At 38.5% G+C, this 24,440-nt stretch overlaps 1 protein-coding gene across 3 annotated transcripts in view; it reads right to left on the reverse strand.

Annotated features, from left to right (window-relative positions):
• The window catches only part of RASA3 (RAS p21 protein activator 3), a 167,159-nt gene that overhangs the window by 30,260 nt on the left and 112,459 nt on the right, over positions 1-24,440 (reverse strand). For all 3 annotated transcript variants that reach the window (XM_088136544.1, XM_088136545.1, XM_088136546.1), the window contains exons 6-10: positions 15,093-15,173; positions 14,301-14,373; positions 5,220-5,299; positions 1,446-1,550; positions 980-1,136 (exon numbers count right to left, since the gene is read on the reverse strand). In XM_088136544.1, coding sequence (XP_087992670.1) covers positions 980-1,136; positions 1,446-1,550; positions 5,220-5,299; positions 14,301-14,373; positions 15,093-15,173 — 496 coding nt within the window. The remainder of the gene's footprint in view (positions 1-979; positions 1,137-1,445; positions 1,551-5,219; positions 5,300-14,300; positions 14,374-15,092; positions 15,174-24,440) is intronic.

A 24,440-nucleotide genomic window follows, 5' to 3' on the forward strand; every position in this document is an offset into this window, starting at 1 on the left:
TGTTAGCACTTTTCTTTTTGAGCTGCTTGTGTGAGATCACAGTTCCACTTAGCACAACAAATGTGGAGGAACAGTCTATACTTGAGACCTGTTTATTCTGCCACTGATGCATTTTGTCACACCAGCTGACTTGCAGACATGTGGGAGGTTTCAGTTGATCACCTAGGGGATCTCTGCAAACAGCCAATGTTCTACAGACCACTGTTTGAAAATTGCTGCACTAAGCCAAGGGTTAGCAACCTACTAGACTAGGTGATTCTAAGCCAGGAGTAGCCAACCAGCTATCTTCAGAGGCTGTCTGTATGATGTGGTATGGCTGCTGCTACCTTCTTCCCATAGTTTCTACCAGCTTAACAATCAGCTGATCAATAGATTATCAAAGAAAGATATTGCAATGGAGAAGTTCTCCGTGCATGGTATCAGCAGCCTGCTGGTGAGCCCAATGGATCAGCTATTAGAGAAGGTTGGGGAGGTGACTGGTTTCCCACAGTTAAAAACAGGTGGAGTATAGAATTCTGAAGCAGAGATACTGAGAGGAAAGGGAAAGTAGGTAGAAGTTATGGGATGTTCTCCTTCTTCCTAGTGGCCCTACTCAAGATTGCTGAATTCCCACACGGTCATGCAACACCAAACTCTGCTGCATGCAATTGCAGTGCAGAGATAAAACCACTGGTTTCTCATTGCTAATAACTATAGGAATCCAGAGATTTAAGCAGGACCACTGAAGTCTGTCTCTCTTATCCAATGATCCTGGTCAAGACTGCTGGCTTCCCACAGACAAATGATATTGGGAACACAGTGATCATAAACAAGATCATTCCCTGGACGTTTGCTCCAGGGGAGGCAAAATGCATATTTCAGCATCTGGCTTCCAATTTGTTAATTAACAAGACCCAGTGTTTGCAGAGAGCTTGAGGGCACCAGCCCATTTATTGTAAAATTATAAATATTTATGAGAAGTTAAGAATGGAAAAATTACCTCAACATCTGCAGATTTTAATAAGAGGTCTCTAAGTGGGTTGTAATGCTCTGGAAGAAAGACATGGTCTTCTGTGTAAACCACATTTAACCGCAAAGAACCCAGATCATCAGGTTTCAGTGTTTTGTTGCCATTAACTCTAGGCTGCAGGAAATACCTAACAAAGGAGAGAAACATAAAACAGCTTCTAAAACTATATATAGATTGTACTGTATAGATGGCCTTCCTCCCAGTCTTAAGATTCTATAAATCTTTCTTCATGTCTTTTAGTTTTTAGGTGGATAAACACATTATGGTTGTGATGACATGTATTTCTGTATACAACTGGATTGGGCGGGTAGGAGAAGGATTTGTGAAAAAAACACACAGATAAGATACCAATTATGATGGGGAGCAATGAATTCTTCTGTAGCAACTTATAATGAAATACAAATAAAGAGTTAAATAGTTTAATAAAATGGAGTACCATGCTTCATAACAGCTTGACTGCCGAAGAAATTTCAGTGGTAACCTCAACTCTCCTAGAAACTCATCTCCAAACTTCAAGTTGCTTGCGTTCCAAAGATCAACTCTGTAACCGAATAAGAGGGAGAATGAAGGACAGAACAACAAACTCTTTTTCTTCCTCTTTAATACTTCCATCTCCATCCTCACCAAAAAATATGAACCAAAAATCAATCAATTAACCAACCAACCAACCAATCAACCCCAAGAGTGAAAAGGACGTCTTTTAAAGCAAATGCTGAAGCAAACAGAAGATGCTGCTATGATAACTGCCACTGATGAACTCACTTTGGGTTGACACAGTAAAAGGACTTGAGGCTGTTAACTATCAACTGAGAAGACTATTAAAAAGCAAAAGAAACAATAAACTGGTTTCAGCATATGATAAACAACATACGGAACAGATTCATGTAATCCATGTTCACAACACAGTGTTTTGGCTGTACATATTTGTTCCCAGTTTCCTCCTGTTGTTTAGATCCAGACGTTCGGCTTATAGGATACTTCTTATAGCAATTAGTTCTTACTAAACTTGATGTAAGACACTAGTAAGCTTTGAAAGGAGGGTCGACTATATAATATCCTGTTTTCAAAGTTTCCAAATTTGGCAACCTCCAACTCATAATCTTGCAGCAGGGTTAGGTTTAAGGTTAGGCACACCCTCTGAGCTACCACCAGCTTTGCAGTAACAAAAATCTCATCAGTCCTATTCCATGCAAAAAGAAAATAAAGTGCTAGTGTCACCCATCCAAATTTTTCAATACATGGTGTTTGCTTGCATTTGTCTGGTTGTTTGCCAAAAAAAACCTAAAATCTGAGACTGCTATGACGAAAAGCAAAGGAACTGTTGTTATAAAAACTTTTTAAAAAGGCACTGAAATCCTCCCTAAGCTTCCTCACCTTCTTGCAACCACTTTTCGGTTGTATTTAGAAGTCTCTGTAAATTGCTAAGGTGAAATTATACCATGTCAGCAATCAGACAGTTTCCCCAATAGCTCTGATTGAGGTTAAATATTACATGGGGGAACGGATTAGATGTGGTAAGTTCTAAATGGTACAGGAAAAGAGAGAATAGTTACTGGCATCAGGACATGGAAGGTGGTATAGGAGAAGCAATCTTTAGAATTGCATGATTCAAAGAAAAATACCAATTTTGGATGATTTCAAATAAACTGGAATAGAGACAGAAACAAATAAACTCTCCCAACAGATGGTACTGTAAAAATAGAGGGGGAATCAGTTCCAAAGTAGAACAAAACAATGTGGTGGAAATGCCTCAACTGCCCAAGGAGGAAAGGCAATGGTAGCAAATAGAGAGACATTGCTATTTCCATTAATTGCTGATTTTACCAATACGGTAGGAGTAACAAAAAGGAGTAACAAAAACTTAAAAGGTCTCAATAGGTAACATGGCACCTATATTATAATGCCAACAACTTCTGAATTAAAAAGACTATACAGGTAGTCCTTGGGTTATGACCACTTGTTTAGTGACCATTCAGTTATGATAGCATTGAACAAGGACTTATGACTGGTCCTTGGAGTTCTGGCTGTTGCAGCATCCCTGCAGTCATGTGTTCATGGTCCAGGCGCTTAGTGCCTGGCTCGCGATTACATCTCAGCAAGCCGTGGTCACGTGATCGCAATTTCTGACATTCCCTGCTGGCTTCCCACAAGCAAAGTCAATGGGGAAGCCAGCAGGGAGTAGGAAGTCGCTCCTGCTTTTTTGCCCACCTGCACTCTGTAGCACTGGCCCATGGCACCCCCTACCCCCCCCCCCCGCAACACCCATTGGTCTGCTTGCCTGGGACTCCTGCCTCTTCCCGCTTAATGACCTGCATGGTCCTGGGGTTATGATGGCAACCTATCCCAATTGCCGTCATAACCCGAGGACTACCTGTACAAACATTTTAAAGAAAGTTGCGTTCCCAGGTTAACTCTGGAAGCTCATTGAAGTCTTATTTGGAAGGTGCATAAGATGTTTGCATCACAGCTAGGTATTAAAATAACTGAAACATTAAGAATTGGTTGCTGAGTTCTAACCCCATTTTGCCTTCTTAGAGCACTTCTACATTCCTTGGCTCTCCAACATCACTAATGTTGTGTGAAAACATGGACCAGAGCTGCTTTCAAACTGGCACAGAATTCTTGTGTGGAAGTGCCTTGAGTTATGTCTTTTTAGATTGTCAAACTACCAGCTGTTTTATCCAATTTAAGCTTCTATGAAACCAGTATTACCCAACTTTAGCAAGTTCCAGATGTGTAGACTTCAACTCCCAGAATCCCACTGCCATCATGGCCATCACTGGGGATTCTGGGGGTTGAAGTCCATGAATCTGGAAGTTATCACGTTTGGGAAATATGCTTTTAAGTCAGCAAACCAACCAACCTTCTTATCAACTCAGGTCTCTCTTATCTGAGTGGCATTATATATTAGCTTCTCCAGTTTGGTATATTCTAGATGTGTTCACTAGAGATGAGCAAAGTATTCAATGAGGCATTTCACACTGCATACTAATACAAGCAAAATGTTTCCCCTTAGGATTTTTTGGAGGATGTTTCCTCCAAAACAGGATTTTGGAGGCAGCCATAACCTCCAAAAGACTCAGCAAGACTGCTTTAGGGATTGAATGGGATCCAGACTGAATGGGCATACTCAAGCAGCCAGGTTTTCAAGACAGGCAAGGTCAAGAAAGGTAGGGATGTCAAGATGCTCTTTATTGTTGTAGGGTAGCATAGCAAGATTTTGAAACCCGGTCAGAGTTCTTTCGGTCCCACCTTATGCTAAACAAAATCAAGGCATGATTATTTCTCACACTTTCCTCTTTCTCAGGATGGACTAATCTTTTCTGAAAGTCCCCATTTAATGGTTCTCTCATTCCTTCCCCATTCTCATGACTGGGTTTACATTCCTGCACATACACACCCAGAGAACGCTTCCATTAGGACTATAAGCAACCATCTGGGAAAACTCTATAAGCAGCTGTATTGGTAGGCAACCATTACAAGTTACAATGATGTCAAAATTATAACACGTGTCATGATATCATGCCACCAATGAAGCAATTGCGTACTTGGATCATGATATTTGAGTCATTTGTTATCATTTGCCCCCTTATGGATTGCCAGGGTGCTGAGCCTTTCAGAAGATGCTACTGGCTCATTGCTTCAAAGAAGGTGTTTCACTTGCACCAACATGCTTCAGGAAGGACATTTTTAATGCTTTGCCCAGTCCTATGTTTACCTATAACTCCATAATTCCCAGCTACCATCATAGTTGGGCTCACTGAGGATAATGGAGTTACAGCCCATCATAGCTTAAAGGTCTCTGAGTTCAGAAAAGCTGGTGTATCCACTACAACATCTGTTTAGCTTCTATATTCTCTTGTTTCCACATCATATTCCCAATAGTTAGCCTTCTATGTCAGTTGGCTTGACTTACATCAATGTCATTTGGGAACTAGGATGTGAATACCTTTTTAAAAATTATTTCTGAACCTGCTGATTATGTACATTGCTGAAAATGATTTGGTGCATAATTTCCAGAAAGTTAGTAGAAGAGGAAAACAATAACGCTCTCCTCTTTCCTTTTATCCCCTCTTCTGAGCACAGATATTTTTCTTGATAGATAAAAAATAAAGAGAAGTGGAGAAAGAAAACAGCTTTCAGTGTCAAAGGAATGTTTGTGGTTGGTTAAAGAACTCTATGAGTTTTTAAGATGCATAAAGTACTTTACCTGATTTCCATCTTGTCAACTTCATCAGCATCTTCAATTTCAAAATGGGATTTCTTGCTATAGCTGCTTGGCCTAGTAATCTAGTACAGACAAGAAATTTTAAAATAGGATCTTATTATTAACAAAAATCCATTAAACACTTTATATAGGGAACCTCAATGCAATTACACATTGCAGTTGATTTAATTTCATAAATATAATTTTATTAAACTCCAACATTTTAGATAATGCATAATTTATAAGCATACATATTAAGCTGCATCATATTTTGTAGTGTAAATTTATCTACAACTGTTTTAATAAACATATATGTAAACCACTGAAATAGAGTCTATATTTGTATGCCACTAGCTCATTTAAAACACTAAAAGGAACATTCCCATAAACTGATCTGACAAGTGAGATTATTATGTTTATTTTATAAAATACTTACAAAATACTGCAGTAAAATATTGCATTAAAATTAAAACATTGCCAAAAAAATAAATTTCATATAATTTCACACTTCATATAATAGAGAAAAATACAGAGCATGTTTTATTTAGAAATTGAAACAAATGTTATCTCATTTATTGCAGAGTATTATGCAACATCAGCAGATTAACTGCATTTTTCTTAGCTTTTATATATCCATAATTCTAGTGTGTTATTGTATTACTGTCAGTTTGTGTGCCACGCATATTAGTCACTCACCCACAATCATTCTGAGACAAGTTTTAATGGTTTTCTAATAGGTAGTAAGCATTGCATGCAGGTCTCAGCAGGCTGATTGACAGACAATGTCTTAATTGGAACATTCCTTCCCCCTCTAACCAATAGTTTGTACTTATTCAAAACTTGGTCCAATGTGCATGATATACCATTCTGTCTATCTTAGGACCAGTATCTGAAGGCAGCAATTGGTACGGTACGGTATGGTACGGATGCCACCCCTCCACACATACCAGTTTTGCAGAATTGATGGAAACTGACAATTACCAAAGTAGAACTGATATAGCTCCATGCACATATTCCTGTATTACAAATTCTGCTCTTGTATGTTAAACCCTATACTACAAACTCTTCTTCGTGTTAAATCAGGAATGACATATTTTCAAGTGGCCTGAGGCCAAAATTCTGAAAAAAGAAACGACAGGAGATGTGAGGAGGCATGCAAGCAAAGCACCTAAGAAATTTACATGTAAAACAGTACACACTGGCTAACATAATGACTGAGAATCCATGCCAAAGTATTCATTACAAGCCATTCTCCCTGTTTTTTTCTCTAAAGATTTATGATTCATAGCTATGCAAAATCTGGACCTATGGGAATATAATTCAGATATCCCAGTGAACATACATCAAATCAGCTGGTATTATTTGTTAAAACAATATGATCCTTTCATCTAGTGTGACAACCAACCTCCATCATGGACTCAGTCAATTACAAATTCTTGAGGGTTTTTTTAGTTAAAAAAACAACAGCAATCAATTTCCAAATGAGAACAGGAAGAAATAAAGGAACAAGAAGCAATTAGTCAAAATTAATGATTGGTAAGAATGCTAATAAAAGGAAATTCAGAAACAAAATCTTCTGGTGAAGTCAATTCCTCCAAATAATAGTTTCATTTTTATTGGTGGAGCAAGCTCTCTTGATTTTTCCCTCTTCCTCTGCTCTATTTCCCTACAATTTTATAAGCTACAAGGGAAAGGAAGGAAAACAGTGCTGGTAAATATAGAACATTGTTTTCTATAATTCAGATTAAATGTTATTCCCCTTGACTTAGTGGCCAGGAGCTTTACAACAAATAAATACACCCAGTGTTCATATTGGCAATGCAAACTCCAAGTACGCGTGGAGATCTTCATGCAGAAAGCAAAGACCTATCTATAAACAGGTACTGTGAAGAACTGCTGCTTCACCTGCCAATGTTCTCTATGTTCTAACAAAATATGAGAAAGTTCAACTTGCAAGAAAAATGTTTGCTGATAAGGGAGGAATGTCCTGGGACTGGATATTTCTCAATTTCCCAGAGCTCCCAGTAAAAGTTTTTTTTTTAACCCAAGATCTTTCTAGAAAGGCTTGAAAAGTCCCAGATCCTTTGGAATCAAAATGACTTGGCTCCATCTATTACTAAATTATTATTATCCTTGGTATTCAGATAACAGGGAAGTGTATGTTCGATTTCCATGTCCAAGGGGAAACCGCTATCGGTCTGACAACGCTCCAGGCAAATAGTAGAGTTTAAGGCAGGAAAACCAGCGGCTCTAAATAACAACTGAAAGGCTTAGATAGAAGATGAAAATGAAGGGAGGAAGTAAAGAAAGGGAAGAATTTAGTCTGGCATCATTCACAGCAAGACACCCTCCAGGGCTCAGTTCTGCAGGCTGTCTTGATAAGGCCTGGCTTTATTGTTGTGGAGAGATGATGACAGGACTTAAGTCAGATGACAGGGCTTATGCCTCCACTTAATTAGTACCCCCCCCCCGAGAAACATGGCCCAGTCTAGCAGGAAGTCAAGGGCCAAAGGAGCCCCTCTTCAAGACTCATTCCTCCTTCTGCAATAGGTCTCCTGTGTAGCAGATGGCAGTTCGAGAAAAAAAAATAAGAACTTGCATTTATAAACACCATGGCTGAGGTTAATCTGTAAACTGCAATTATGAGTCACTTTGAACGCATCTTTTTGTAGCCAAATCTAAAGTGTAGTAACCTTTAGAAGTTATTGCAGGAAGGCCAGTAACTCAGTACAGTTACAGACTAGCTAGTAATACATGAATATAATATCCTGCAATAGAACGTAAGTATATGGTGGGGGATAAATATACATTGTGTATCAGCCTTGAAATCTGAGGAAGGAGAAGCAAGTCCACCTCTGAACATATTACAGAAATACTATTTCCCCCCCCCCCCCAAAATGGAACTGAATACATTTCTCAGCCAGAAAGCAACATAATGACCTTTCTCATCTGGGTCCAGATATTATCTTCTCTTCTTATTTATCCTTACTGTAGTATTTCAGTACTTTGAAGATTGAAAAACAAAAGGATAATAGAAAATAGCATCCAGACAGATCGAAAAGCAATCAGATGTAACAAGTGTATGCGTATACGTGAATATATACTAACAGATTTTAATGCTTCTGAATACTTGGAACATTTATATGTTTATGGAATTCCTAACCATTTCAGATCTCCTAAATCAGCCATACCATTCAGCCTTTAGCCATGAAAATCAGTCAGTCTCTATGAGGGATTTAAGAACTGTATTTATCTATTTTGTTTGCCTAATTGCTGTGTGTGTGTGTGTGTGTGTGTGTGAGAGAGAGAGAGAGATTTATTTTGGAGATAAATTGAAAAAGCAATTGGTTCCCTGAAAATCTCTACTTTGATTATATTCAGTATCTGAAAGTTGGTTTTGATACCCAGAATGTCACCTTCCTTCTTTCCTCAACCTCTGAATCTACAAGCAAATATGCTTCATGATGCTTTTCAAGCACCTCAGAAGCAGCTGCATATGTAAAGCATGGGAGGGGACTATAGACCTTTACTGAAATTATCTATAAATCTTTCACATAACCCAACAAAAACAACAAAAGCTTTGAGGTTTTTATTTCTAACGAGTCTATGACATGGAATGAGAGCACTCCACCCAACAATAACCACAATATAATCCCTCCCATTATAAATTCAGAAACATTTCTTCCCCAAACAAGTAGCATTATTACTATAAGTTTTCTTTAATGTATCAGCAAACTGATTTAATTGCATTTTTAAAACTGAGTCAACCAAAGAAAATTCAGTTCTGAATACAAAGCCAAATAAACAGACATGTATGAGGTACATGCAGTTTCATGCAGTACGTGATAAACAATGGGAATTAAAACATCAAAAATAGAAACTTTAGTATGTATTTAACTTAAATGTACCTTGGAATAAGTGACTCAGTGTGCCAATTCCATATATGTTGCAATATTTTGTAAAATCCACTACTGGCAGAATTAATTTCTCTTTGAAATCTTATGAAGAATAGAGCCACCATAAATTCAATTCAGTTAGCACTTTAAAATTGGTTATACCTTCCCACATTTGGTAAAATTTTACCAGTTTGAGTCTTTGAAGTGGAAATACAGCCACTGATATACCTCAGATTGGATGCCCCAGAGGTCTCAGGGTACCTTGACAGATTTGATGCGTGTGTCCCCTTCAATGTTCCACACAATTCATACAGCAGCTGATTACAAGTCAACTCGGATGATAGCTGTGTCTGCCACCATGACATTTATATTTTGTACTCTGCAAGTTACCTATCACCAGACTATAGCCATTTGTTTTTTCAGGGAGCTCAACTGTAAATGTGAAGAGTCTCCAGAACTGAAAATATCATCAATTCTAAAGCTCTGTGTGGTTTTTGACATGGAGGTTTCGCAGTTCCTTGAAGAAGTTTTCATCTTGCAGGACTGCATGAAAATATACCATACGACTTCTGTACATTTCCAAAATATATTTTGACTCCCGGGCTCCTCCATATGGCACAGGTACCATACAGATTCAGAGTGTATTGGGCAGGATGAAAACAAAGCCCAAGGACTTCTGACTTAACTGCAGTTTTCACATCCTGGTATTTTTCAGATATATTTCAAGCATTTTCATATCCTGGCCCTTTGCAGTTCTGCACTCTTATATTCCCTGCCAGTACTTTCTTGACTTAATTTCTTCTTTCTTTTTAATTGCTGTCCAGCATTTTCAGGAAGCATTCCTGCACAAGTCCTTCCTATTTTTCTCATGTACATATTTCAAGACATGTATTAACTGCTGAGTATGAGAGGAGTTGAGTGTCCAGCCCACAAGGAGTCCATTCTACTGAGCATTTCTTCAAGAAGTATATATAACACTTACTTAGCACACACCTTGAAAAACCCAATTCTAGCTCTGCCAGGACATTTTTATTCCCTTTGTCTCTTCTTAACCATTTGATGCTCCTCAAGAAATTTAAAATCTTGGTTGCATTTAAAGATCAATTTTACAGGGGAGGAAGATCCCATCATCACTATGGTGAACAGTTTAATGTGATTCTTGGGAGGATAAATTTTGCTGTTCCAGAAACTGGGTTAAGTCATTTAGGGCAGTGTTGTCCAAACTTGGCCACTTTAAGATGAGTGGACTTCAACTCCCAGAATTCCCCAGCCAGCATGGGTGGCTGGGGAATTCTGGGAGTTGAAGTCCACTCATCTTAAAGTGGCCAAGTTTGGACAACAGTGATTTAGGGTTTGCAGCACTTTACTGCACTTTTCTTTCTCTGACTGTAGGCTGTTTTCAAGAGCCCCATCAATGACTCCTTTTCCTGAAAGAGCATTTGCGAGAGCTTTCCACTATGTGTAATGCTGAAAGTGACTAGAATTGGCTTCAGGACATTTTAACTTTCAGTTCCTCTGGTCATAATTTACATCTTAATGGCAGAATCTGGAATTAACAGGGATTATTTTTGGTCACTTCTTAAAAGAGTTAACAGAGGGAATAGAACAGGCCAGATGCCTTGAGCTTCCAAAGGAGGCAACCTCTTCATATTCTCACCATTAGGCAGCCTTGAAGAAAAAAGATGCAGGCAATGAAAGTCTGGAGGATTCATTAGGAAAACTGGCAGGATTGGGTGAGCTCCCCTGGAAACAATTAGGTTCCTTGTAGTTTATCAATGTGCACCCAGGTGTCTAAGTCATTAGAGACCATTTTTTGATGATGTGTTAGAAAACAAGTGTGGAAATCAGATTGTTTTTCTTATCAGTTCTTGTGTTCTTTTCAGCTTGTACCACCAACCCTTTCATGCTCAAAATATTCTGCTGCACTCATACTGCAGGTTTCCTCTGTGATGTTGTCATTGCCACCTGCACCATCACCAGCTGCTTCATTTGTTCCACCTTCTTTCAGTTCTCCTCACTGCTACCCAACCACAATGATCCAGAGTCTGTTTCCCCTTTTCACCCAGAGCTCTTATTTTTGCCTCCTTTCTTTTTTCCTGCACCAGACAGATATATGTGCTTCATTTTCTTTTCCAACAAGAGAAGAAAACTAAACCACATTATGAAGGGCTCCTGCTTCTCTCCTCCTCCCTGAGAAAGCAAGTCACAGGAAGCCCCACCCTGAGTTGCTCTTGTGTCAGTGACGCTATTCAATTAAGCTTTGGCAGCCGCCCCACACAAAGGCATCAAAAAAGGGCCATGAGACCAGATGCAGTAGTACTACCTCTCTTGCTATACAGTTCAGCTGTTCTGCCTCTCCCTTCTATTATCTCTTGCCTCATTCAAGAAACCATTTCCTCCCAAAATTGGCTTTGTCCAATAGTCCTGACACCTGTCCTTGCCCACCTCCCAGATTTCCTCTACCTCAGTTCATCATGTGACCTTCCAAATTTCCAAACCTCCCCCGCCCCCAATTTACCAGCTTTACTAGTACCAGGGATGTACAAAGTCAGAAACTGAGGTGGAGGGCCAAGGGGCAAGGAGGCTCACTACTCAGCAGAGGCCTAAGACAAGTTGTCCTGTACTCACCCCAGGTGGCTTTGCCTCCAGATATAATTTCTTGAGCCCTTGGTTTGAATATCAGTGGGCTTATTTCTTCTTAAACCCTTATATTGTCCATTGTTCACATTAACAGGGCATTATTAAAGTTAACTTACACATAAAAGACAGTATGTATAAACCTTATCCCATTGTGATTCCACAAAAGACATCTGGAAATTATCTGCGTGGGCAAATGTGAGATTTTACTTCAATGAGCAAGGTTCAAGACAGGTTATGTCCATGTGGCTCTGTAAGGTTGACAGTCATGCTTCAATATGACAGTCAGAAAAACTAATAATAATAAAAAAAAAATCTAAACTGACTCAGAGAAGTTTTGGTATATAACATGACTAGCTATTCTGTGTTTAGATAAAAGGTGGGATTTTTTTTTTTTCTGTTGAAGCACTCATTCTCAAGATAATGTATTGGGAGCACAAGCAATTGTAGGTAGGAGTAAGGCAAGTGATCAATAAAACCTGAACCGAAACTGGGTGGCACTCATTCTTTCTTTGGCATTCACCCTTTTCTCTCTCATTCTTTCCTTTTCCAACATCTCCTTTCTCTCCCAAAAAGCAGCCAGTTACAAAAAAGACTGACAGCTCTTAACAGAGAGCCAATCATTTGTGGCACGGGGAGCTTTGGAAATCAGACCAAAGCTTTAGGGCCCAGTTTACCAACTTTGGTTTAAATTGTGTCTTTGATGGTTTAAGTAAATGTTGTCATTCAATGAGGTGAATCTCAAGCAGAAGGGGTTAAGGTAGAAATGCAATTAAACTTCCATTTCAGAATTGTGGCAGGTATGAAATCTGGAAAAATCTCATTATGAAACAAGATTCTAATCATGTCACCTAGAAGTTATACTCTATTTAAAGTGCTCCAATTATGTTTCATGTTTCCACCAACATACGGACTAATTTAAAAATGTTCATGGAGAAACCTATTCAGGACACTAATTCAACAAGTAGATACTTCCAGATTCTAGTAGAGCTCCATTATTTGCTTGCTGTGTAGAGCAAGCAAAATGTAAAGTTAGCTGTGAGATACAATTTCCACAGTGAATGCATCACTTTATCCATGAATTCACTGAGTGATATTGAGTAAGTTTGTGTCACTCACTGGCAATCTTTCTGTCTACAATATGGAAATATTAGGGACCTACACTGTATGGTAGTGGTTAAGATAGTTGTGATAAGCCATACTTGGGTAATGTGTTAAAAGTATATACAAATTTTACTTATTTCCATGAGCTAAAATTTAGGCCTTGTGTCTGCAATCCTCCTGTAACTTGCATGTCAAGCTGGAATTCATTCATCACATGTACAATTTCCATGCATCCTATCATTTCCTAAATATATCCAATACTGGATCGAAGCAGTTATAGGAAGGACAGTGGAGAGCTTCAGAGGGTGTGAGGAGCTGATGGAATTATTGGCACCCTATTCAGTACTGTAGCAAAGTGGAAAATGCAGCACAATGTGCATTGTCAGTGGCCACACAGGCACTGAAGATGACAAAATACTGATACAGGGCTTCATGTCATATACATCGCTCTCTTTGCTCCACTACTGCACCAGAATACAGCACCAACTGGTTCTGCTGCACAGGAGAAAGGAAACCTCTCAGAGTGTCTTCTCCTTTTTTCCTCTAACAGTCTGGGGCAGGACCTGCGCCTAAGTGGGGGAGAAAGGGGGTGTGCTTTAATCCTGAGTAGCTGGCACTGAGACTTTGGAGCATCACAAAGGACCACTGATCCAGTCATACCAGTATCCAATACTGGGTCTGACCCAGTATGAAGAATCTCCATATTCAGTGATTTTACTCAGTGCTAGTCACTGTGAGGATGTGCTTGAACATCTAATGAACTTTGCTTTAAAGTAAATTATTTTAGTACACAAAATAATAAGATAATAGAGTGACCAAGGATTCAGAACTGGAATGAACTTTAAAGTTTGCATTTATCCCTACAGTGATCACCATCAGGACAAAAGAAAAGAGTGGGGGTGGTGAAGTTCTTGAAGATGCTAGGCTTTACTTTACCTTCATTCATTTTTTTAAAAGTCCTGTTATACAACGTCTTTGGCATTCTCAGTGGAAAGGAAGTGCTTTCTATTGAAGCAAAGGGAACTTTTGTGTTATAGCATGTTGGCAATTAACCAATGAACTCCAATTTTGAAAGGGTTGCCACTACTGTTTTTAAAGCTTTTTATATTTCCTATGAGACAACCCTCCCATTATTGACCAAAAAAGACAGTAGAGGAGCCGTTAAGACTCCAGATTCAAAAGGAGTCACTTATCAGCACCAGTTCAAAACTTGGATGACCGGTTCAGAAGCACCAAGTGAGGGGTGTAGAAATTCTATGCAGAAGAACAATATTGCCAGTGAACAATATTCAGCTGGAAAGTACATTTCTACTTTACCAAGTAGCTGGCTGGCTCCACAATACTTCAGGCTCTATCTTGAGCACTCTCTAAAATCCAGCAGCTGGCACAACATGGAACTCATCTACAGCAGTATATATCCCCCCCCCCATTCTTCTAAAATACCAACCTCAAAATAAAATACTTCATCAAACTGAGGATTGTTTGTCTTCTTTTTAACTTTCGTCTTTTTGACTTCGGATCTGCAGGAAAAAAGGGCAAGGAAGAAAAGTTACTCCAAATAGGACCAGCTGAAAATGTGAGGCCTGGTGTTGGTGTTATCTTAAAAGTATGTTAACGGTAGCTTATTTGGATATTTCATCTCCCTAAGCTTCTTGCATGAAAAGACTGGAAGGAGACCTTAAGCTTGCCCATACCTCTTAGTGTTGTTTTTTTTTTTACAGAAATAACTGATTAATTAAGGAGGTAGATTTATATCCTGCCTTTCCTCATGAGCTTCTGTGGCTGAGAGTGGACTTGAACTTGCATCTCTCTGGTTCTAGTCCAACACTTTCCATGCTCACTTCCACAAAAAACAGGCATTTGAATTTAATTATGTCTGTGTTGATCTTTTTCTCATTTTCTTAAAGCTTTATAAAGAGATTTATAAAGAAGATAACCTGTTCCACAATCTTAAAGAGTGTTATAGGTCATAACCAGCCATTTGTATTATGCCCAGATCCAGACCAGTAGCGAATGGAGTTCTTGCAACAGAATCACATGATTTGGGCAACAGCAGCAGTTTTGACCAGCAGATGTTATCACAATAAAAACTGATTCTCCACAAAGAGAAGGGTTTGATATTAACTCACACATTCTTAAAGACAGTCTCAATTTTTATTTATGTCATAGGATTCTCCACATAACTTTAAGCAGGTTGGAAATATATTTAAAAAACGAATAAACAATAAATGTTACTAACCTGTATGGTCCTGCTAGAGTAACTGTTGCATAAGGATCACACTGGCCGTTCACAATCGGGAGTCCTTGGCATTCTAGAACTCTAAACAAAAAGAGGGAAAATATCACACAGAACACCACAGCAGGAAATGCAACAGAAGGTGGCTCTTCCAAGTCCTTTGTTTCACTTCAAGAATGCAGAACACCACAAGTTGCCAAGTGGATTGACCTTTTGTTTCAGAGATGTCTACAGGTTAAAAAAAAAAAGTCAAGATGGCAATCCCAATGGTGTTGACTGAAGCTCCGCCTGTCTTTTATGCGTGCTGCATTTGACACACATTAAAAACAGATGGAGCTTTGGCTGCACTGACAAGGCTGCCATCTTGACCATACCCTGCAGACTCCCCTAATTGGTTAAAACTGATTTTGGGGGTGGGGGGTTACCAAGTTGGGTCACAAATAGTACAGGAGGTAGAATGACAATCAGATAAAAACAAACTTTTATAACCATACTTTAAAAAAAATGGGTTTAAGATCCTCTTCAAGATTTATTGCAGAACAAAGAGATTAATGTGACTTGCCACACTGCAGTCTCCAGTCAGATGTCAGGAGAACAGAGAACCAAGTTCAACATGCATCTGGATAGCCAAGAGAGAATCCCTCTGCACAGCCGTACAATTATTCATTCATGTGGGAATCTATAAATGCTCATGTAATTAACGTTAACTCCATGGCCCTTAAAAAGAGGTGGCACTCTATTGGCTCTGAGCTCAAGAGAGGCGCGTTATGAGCTCATTCTTGCCTAACAGCTACAAGGCCCTGCTATTTAATTAAGAAAACGTTTGTTTTCTTCTCTAACTTCTGCTAAGCGTTTACTAATCTCCGAAATTTCGCTAACGTGAAAGTCTGATTAAATCCAATCGTCATTTCTTCTCCCCAACAGAGATAACTTCAAAGCTGCAACCAGGGTCTTATGTTCCACCAAAGGTTTAAAATATTATACATCCAGACAACTATAAGAGGGATGTCTTTACATAAGGGCATTCTCTCGTTCTGTTGCACTTCCTGGCTCACTGCATTCCAGGCTCACACTCACTGAATAGAGTGGCATTTAAGTACAATTGCTGGGAGGGAGGGAGGGAGGAAGGAGAAGGAGGGAGCGAATGGGCAGACAAAGGCCCTGTGGAAGTACCATTCCTTCATTAGCCTAACCCTGCTGGGGGGAGTAACCATGGCATGGAGTTCTCCTTGCAGCTGCAGGCTCCTTCCATCTCACGGACACATGAAACAGCAACACAGCTGTGGCGTCCTGGCTGATAGGGAGAGAGATGATCACCTGTGTGCCTCACAGGCACTGCATCAAGGCAGAGTGAGATCAATAGACTACAGAATCTGAGGAATCCAATAATAGTCTCTCCAGAGACTATTTTACCACCGCATAATAGGTTCTTCAGCAAATCCCTAATGTTTGGTAACGTTAGCAAAAAATAATAATAATAATAATCCTCCCAAGAAACCAGTTCTGCTTCCTAAGTTATAGGACTCATTTTTTGTTAGCCCCAAATCTGTTATAGAACCATCAGGTGTTCATTTTATTTGCAAGTTTATAATAAATTAATAGAACTTTGTGGTACACCTTTTTGAGCAGCCTTTCCCTTTCTTGACTAAGCTCTACTAAGTATCAGCTGCTGCCTCCTAACCCAGATGCTGCCTTAGGTTGATGGGAGTTGAGATTGTTTTCACAGTCATGTTCATGTGCTCTTCTCCTGTCCTTGATTCAGGAGGAAAGTGTATTAATATCAGTTTTGCTGCCCTCACAGCCTGCCTTTATCAGCAACGAGGACAGGAGATGTTGTTATGCTCACACAACTTAATGTAGAAAACTAAGCACCAGTCTCTCACTTGAATGTATGATAGAGTGAAGTTGGGGGTTGAAGCATTAATTTGTGGGGGGTTGTTTGGCAGGTATATCAACTTTCTATTTCTCTGACAAAGCTCCCCACCGCCCTGCCCCAATAGTCCACTCTTGTGCTTGTATGTCTCATATGCTTTCTCTACTTCATAATCTCCCAAATAGCAGGACTCGTGGCTGACAGAGCTATCAATCTCCTGGGGGGTTGATATTGCAATGTAAAGAGAAAAAGACTAGGTGCCCACTCTCTTTTACAGCCAAATCCAAAAATGGCCATGCAGGCACAACACCAGCAACAGATGGGGAGGAGGCATTTCCTCCACAGACTAGTTGGGCCAGACTAGCTGAACAGATTCCTTCCCCAATCAAGTCATATCTGAGCTCTTTCCTGTGATACCCTAGATTGCACAGATGACAAGCTTTGTGTTAGAAGAAGAACAAAAATACCACTTCCAAACTGGAACAACAAAGGCCAATTCTAAGCTGACATGGAGGCAACATCATGAGGACAAGTCCCTCGAAAAGTAAAGTTAGTAAAGTGTTTTCTTGCCAAGGCAAGCAAGATGTGAGGATAACAAACTGGAGGAAGCTCCAGATTTAGTGCCTGACTTTGGCATTGTCAACTGAGATCATGAAGGTAGCATTTGACTTCTAGAAACTGAAAAGCTGCAGGAAAAGGAAGTGTAACTTCACGAGAACTTTAGCTCTGACAGAAATCACCATAGTCTGCTCCAAACAGCTCCTACCTGGGGAGAAAAATCCACCATAAGTTATGTAGTAATGCATGTTTTATTCTAGCCTTTCCCACCTCCTCTGGAAAGCACCAGTTTGGAGAAGTCATTATTCAATATTCTCCAATATCTTCTGAATCAAGAAAGCCTAGTTCGCTCTCCTTCATCCAATTTCTCAGGCTCCCCTGACCATCTCAGTAATAAATCACAGGCATCCAGACTTTAAATAGCTCGACTAAGTTTCTAAGCTTGGACTTCCAAAAGTCTCACAGTCATAGTTTGGCTAGTTAGGAGTCTTTACTGCCAACAAGCATGAGGCTGAACAAAACAGTTGACTGTCCACCACCAGAAGTGGTTCTTATATCCAGAGGAGCTCAAACCCATAGCATTTTCTTTCTGTCCTTTCCACAAATTAATTGTATAGTGCCAGGAAGCCTTGAAGCTGAGCAGTTGCTGAGTATTTACATAACTGCAAACTATGATCTGAGAATCACTGGATATCAGCATACAAGCCCTGTTTTATAGCTTTTCCCCATTACAGAAGTGATAAACCTCTATTGCAGCTGCTTGACTATCTTTAGTAATATCTGAAGGACACTTCCATCACGTTAGAAAAACATGAAGAAACTGTGTTCCTGAAATTTGCATTTGCTGGACAAGTGTTTCTTCGCATATGCTTTGAGACAGATACAGGAATGCCTTTCAAATAATATTGACAAGAAGCAATTCATCCCTAATGGCTTCACAGGAACCCGTCTTGTGCTATAAATCATGAAGCATCTCTCAGAATGATGCTTTGAGTTTGCAAAACACCAGCTGGGATGCTTAGTAGAGGAAGCAGAGGGGAAAAATCTGTCAATCATAATACTGTCTTAAGACAGAGAGTCAATTCATTAGTAGCTGAATTGTTTTATGAGTTGATTGTGAAAGTGCTCCAAGCTTTTCTTTTCTTTTCTTTAAGAAAAAGACCATTCAGAAAGTCCTTCCATTCATATTTGTTACTATAAAAACCCAGATTCCATTTTCTCCAGTGAAGATGTGACAAGAATTTTAATGAATGCTAATGCACAAAGAAATGTCAAAAGAATGACTTTTACACTTTTTAAAAAGCAACAAAGACCCAGCATTTCTGTTTCTATGCAGGCATCTAACGTCATACTTAAACTCTTTTTGCACAAGTGAACAATTCATGAACAGGAAAATGATGTTTCCAAATATTTAGAATGAGGGGGGGGAAAGGCTACACAGCAGCCTTAGTCAAGCAGCCTCAAAAACAAGGAAATTGTGTAAGGCTAGAAAGTGAACTTGGACATATAAAATGTTAGCAGAAATGAACATACTAATTGCATAGGTTAAAGATTTATAATTAAGATGGCAACCTATTAAAATACTGGAAACATGGAGAGATTTAGACTGACATAAAACACTGGGATTTTTAGAGTATGGTTAACAGTGAAGAAATGCAGAGGAGAAAGCAAATTGTAAGAAAATTAAATTATTTGGCTTCAGGATCATTTACTGAAAAACAAATTGTCAACTTTAAATTTGTTTAATTTGTTTAATTAGTTTTCAAGAATAGTAAGAGAATAAGAACCCAAGAAATATTAAACAAAAGGAATGATTAGGGTCTATTTCCCTAGTCTCAATTAAGGTAACTATATAATTTTCTACATATGGTGACATTATAGATCAGCCTTAGGGGAACTTACCAAATGAACGAACAGGGAAGAAGGGACAAGGAAAAGAGAACCACCACCAGAAAACCTCTGTGATCTGAGGGATTACACTTCATCTATGAAGAATGACAAGGCAATCTCCTAAACATACTCAAGAAGCATGTCCTGAGATTTGCTGATTCTCCATTTCTTGGTGAGGAAGCAGAGACTGTATGAGGAATATAAGGTAGCCAAATTCCAGGGAGTGCACTCATTGAGCAAATGATCAGGGAAAGCAAAGACAAGCTCATAAACGGTGGAGTTCAGTGGAAGAGTTTAAGGAGGGATTTCTAACCATTTTTCCTCCAAGTGAACTGTATATATTTGGCTATTCTGAGAGCCTGAGAAGAGAACAAGAAACAAAATCTTTCTACTGAGAAAGTACAGGAATTTGTAGTTGTAATCTGCCATTCTTGTAACATGTTCCTGTTTTAGAGCAACCTGGTAAATATAAGCTTCTGGCAGTCCTTGAGGAAAATTCAAAGAATTAGCACTTTAGTGGAAGTAATGCTTATCAGATTTGCACAAAATTTGACAGCTAATCACTTAGAAAACAAAAATAAAATTCAAATGTTGAACAGTTAAAGAAACTGGCTGAAAGCAAGAGAATAAAATTTATCAGAGACAAGTGCAAAGTTCCTCACTTAAGAAACAAACAATAAATGCACACATGTAAAATGGGAGATGCTTGGTTCATCAATAGTACTTGTGAAAAATATTTATTGAATGATCACTGAATATATGAGTTAGCAATGTGATGTTGTTGTAAAAAAGAAAAATTCAGTTTTAGGCAACAGAATAGCTGTTTCCAGATCATGAGAAGGCTAAGAGAGGGCGTGACAGCACTTTTGTAACACTGGAAAGTTGTCACATAGAGGGTTAAGCCTTGTTTTGTATTGTTCTAGAGTGCAAGACATGGAATAATGGATTTAAGTCACAGGAAGTGAATGTTAGAAAGAATTTCCTAACATAAAAATAGTTTGGTAGTGGAATCGATTACCCAGAAAAGTGGCAGGTTCCCCTTTACTGAATGTGTTCAAGTAGGAGTGAGACAGCCATCTGTCAGGGATGCTATAATCTGTAATTCAGCACTGACAAGGAGATGGACTCAGTGGCCTCTATAATCCCAATTTCTCCTACACAAATCTGATAATACTTCCATTATCTGTATGCAATGTATCTGTTTCCTAGCATAATGGTAATTTAAGGAAAGTCTAACCTTAATTTTTTGTTTGCCTGTTTGTAAAACATAAAATGTACTCTTAGTTCTCTATCGTAATTTAATGAGATACATGCTTATAGTAGAGAGAATAAATTTTGCCCAATTCTGGAAGAAGGACAGAATTCCAATAATGTCTGATTGGGAACTTAAACTTGGAGAATACGCAGCCATGGCAAAATTAACAGTATATATTCACAACAGAAGTTTAACGAAATTTATGCAAGAATGGTTCCCATATACAGTATACGATATATCACAATATATCATGGCAAATATAAACATTTGCAGGCTGGCTTCCAATGGGCCCAAATGTTTATAAATATTGTAAATTAGCAAAGGCACAAAACAGGGGAAGGTAGAAACTGAGTAGCCTTTTTCTTTTTCTTTTTCTTTCCTTTTATTCTTCTTTTTTAAAAATTGAATCGTTGTCAAATTTGCTTCGTTCAACTTTTTTTTTCTTTTTCAACACACCCAAATAATATTAAGTAATAATACAGTGGAAACCTTAATACTAAGCAATCAGCTTAAGACAGAAATCTGTATTGTACAACAAATACTTTGATGCAATTTGCAGGGTTTTTTAATGTTATATTCAATTCTGTATTAAAAAAGTCAAATAATCTTATGCTCATTAACACTGACACTTTAAATCATAATACTGATATAAAATTTCTATCTTTTGTTATCTTCAATTGTCTTAAGTTATCTGAACATTAGAGTATTAATAATCTTTGGTCAATACTGTGCAAATACCACTGTATCGAAATAACAATGTATTATGTATGTTTCACAACAATATAATAAAAATATAATAATAAAAGAAACAACTACATGAAACTGCTGCAGGAGGTTATGAAAAGCTTTCGGCCATCAGTAAGCTGGTAACACCCAGCGCTGCTACTCCCTACTTTCTAGTTGCAACGTAGCAATCATTACTCTTCAATGTTACCTAATCTCAGTAATGGGCTGGATGAAGGCAAACAAGCTGAAATAAAAGGTAGCCGAAGTGGAGGTGCTGTTGGTAAGGAAAAAGCTGGAGCCTGGGATTGAGGTGAAGTTTGTTCTGGATAGAATTGTGCTTGGCCAGAAAAATCAAGGTTGCAGTTTGGGAGTGTTCCCAGACCTTTAGCAGTCACTGCATTGGTGGTTGTGATGAGGAACGTGTTTGTGCAACTACTGCTTGTGAGCCAGCTGTGACTCTTTCTGAGCCTATCAAATGGTGATTCACATATTTATACAACTTGTCTCAACTACAATATGCTTTACTTTGGGCTACCTTGAAAAGTTCCAGAAATGTGGCAGCCAGGCTGCTAACTGGGGCAAGATACAGGGTTCATATTATGCCTCTCTTGAAGGATATTCACTGGCTACCAATAGCCTGCCATGCACAGTGCAAAATTTTGGTGCTGACCCTTAAAGCCCTCCATGGTTTTGGACTAATTATTTGCAGGACCATCCCTCTTGCTAAAGTATAACTTCTGTTAAAATGGCTTCCAAAACATTTGCAGACCCAGGTCCATTCAGCTGAACAGCCATGGATTACCCATTTAAGTCTTTCCAACCAGCTTTGTTTGGAAAACGTTTATAGAAAGACAATACAATATTTCCCAAAACTTTACACATACATTTGTAAAGCTGAAAAAGGATTTTTTTAAAATAAAGTCATAAGCACAGGACAAACATGAACATTACATGGGAAGTGTACTAGCAGTAGATTGGAGCCAGAGATAAGATATAAACAGAGAAGGGAAGCCTAGAGAGACAGAATTAATGTAATTCCGAATAAAATGGAGTCCTCTAAGTGAGGAAGTACAGATTTAACAGACAAAAAACAAAAACAACCCCCCTACAGCATTAATCTCTTGCCTTTTCATCTGTATTCCCTTATACAACAGCTTTACATTTTATAACGCATGACATTTGGAGTGCGCTCATTTTCTACTGCTTCCAATAATTTGTTTCTCTGTCCTTCATAATGATTTGCATTTGGAAGCAATGGTTCCTTTCAAAGAAAAGAGAACTTTTTGAAAAGAGTTCAACCAAACTCTTACGTTTCGTAATGCATAATTTTTAGAGCTCCAAGGCAAGGACTTCTCAACCATCTCAATGTCAAACACAGCTTCATGCATGCAATCAGACGTGTGAAAAAGCTGCCCATGAAAACAGATGACTTTGCATTAAAGAAAAAAAAAAGATGTGCATTTATAGGTTAAATGGTTTACAAAGAAGGGAGGGCTTTTGATCTTCATCTTGTCACAGTTTAGCCTTGTCATAGTTTTCACAAGTTTCATCAATTACTTCCTAGTATCTGAGAAGAAATATTGGATGGCAAAGGGAAATCATCTCATATTTCTTTGTAATGCATTTTTATACTGCTCTTTTCACACAGGGCTTGAGGCAAGAGTACATTACTTTTTCTCTTCATGAGCTGACTGCCACAACTATCCACTGAAATGGGTCAGAGTGAAAAACATATAATCAGTGCAAGGATTAGAGTGGCATTCTAGCAAGTCTGACCTTCCAACACTATGCTTCTTCAATCCTAATGTTAAAATTTTTGACATTCTTTGGTCTCTATCATCAGGACTCTCATTATTGTTCTTAAATCAAAGATTTTATAGCAATTTTTATTGTATGAAGTGTTTTAATGCCTGGATTAATTGTGTTGATTTATGGCAAAAATGTGGATATGATTGACTGGGCTGGAGTGAGTTTAAAAAAAAAATTAGCAGGCAGCTCTGAGGATATAGACAGATGAACTCTATCTGGATTTTTAGATAAATCCTCCATGGCCACTAATGCTCTGTTTCATAATCACTGTTAAAGTGATAGATGCATGGGAACTTCTGGCATCTGTTAGAGGCTAGCACTACCACTTCAAGTTAGTTATTTAGGCCAAAATGAATGTTCTGATTTTGAGGCAAAGAAAGAAAGAATGCGTACACATACAAGCTGAAACTCAGTGTTTTGTCTCAACTGATTTCATCTTAAAACTGAATAAAATATGTTTCACGCCTGGAATTATTCAGTGCTAATCATTCATTTCTGCTAAGGTTTTGTGAAAATTGCTCATATCCATCTCAATATAACACTGCAACCCAAGGAGCTAGCAGCAAATATGCAAGAATTCAGTTGCTCATAGCAACTGTATTCTGGGAATGCAAGAAACTGTTTAATATGGATTGATATCTTTATTCTATCTAGTTCCATATTTTCTCTGTCAACTAACACAGGTTCTCCAGCAAACTCTGAGAGAGAATAGGACACATACTTAGGTTTTGGTAAGATATCACTAAGCCACAAAAGCATCTGTTAACTTGCCCACCACCGAGTGTCACGAGTAGATGGAATCCAGCTTCTCTTTACCAGAAAAGTCTCTCCTATATAATCCCATTCATACTATAGTACAGCTGATGAATATGAATTGTACCTTTAACATTCCACTAAGAATCATTAGGAAGATGAATTTGCCCTTCAGATAATTTGGATAGACTCAAGACATCCTAGTGGGACATTTTCCTGGATTCAGCAAAGCAACAGTCAGTCTCCCCAAGCAGGTTAACTTTCAATTATCACTTCAATTACATTCTCTGTAATGAATTCTGAATATGTGTTGAATATTAAGAATATTAAATGGCTTAGTAAATAATTAGGCTAACTGCATTGATTTCATTATGAATTCTAAGTTTGTAAATGTTGCCTTCATTTATTTTCCTACATTCCTTACTTCCCCAAAGACTCATTTTTATATGTAGAGATCTGACTTCATTGACTTAATATGGGAATTTAT

Source organism: Python bivittatus, unplaced genomic scaffold (assembly GCF_059951505.1).
Source record: "Python bivittatus isolate LINGU-HERP-01145 unplaced genomic scaffold, Pbiv_v1 ctg000060_np1212, whole genome shotgun sequence".
NCBI classification, from domain to species: domain Eukaryota; kingdom Metazoa; phylum Chordata; class Lepidosauria; order Squamata; family Pythonidae; genus Python; species Python bivittatus.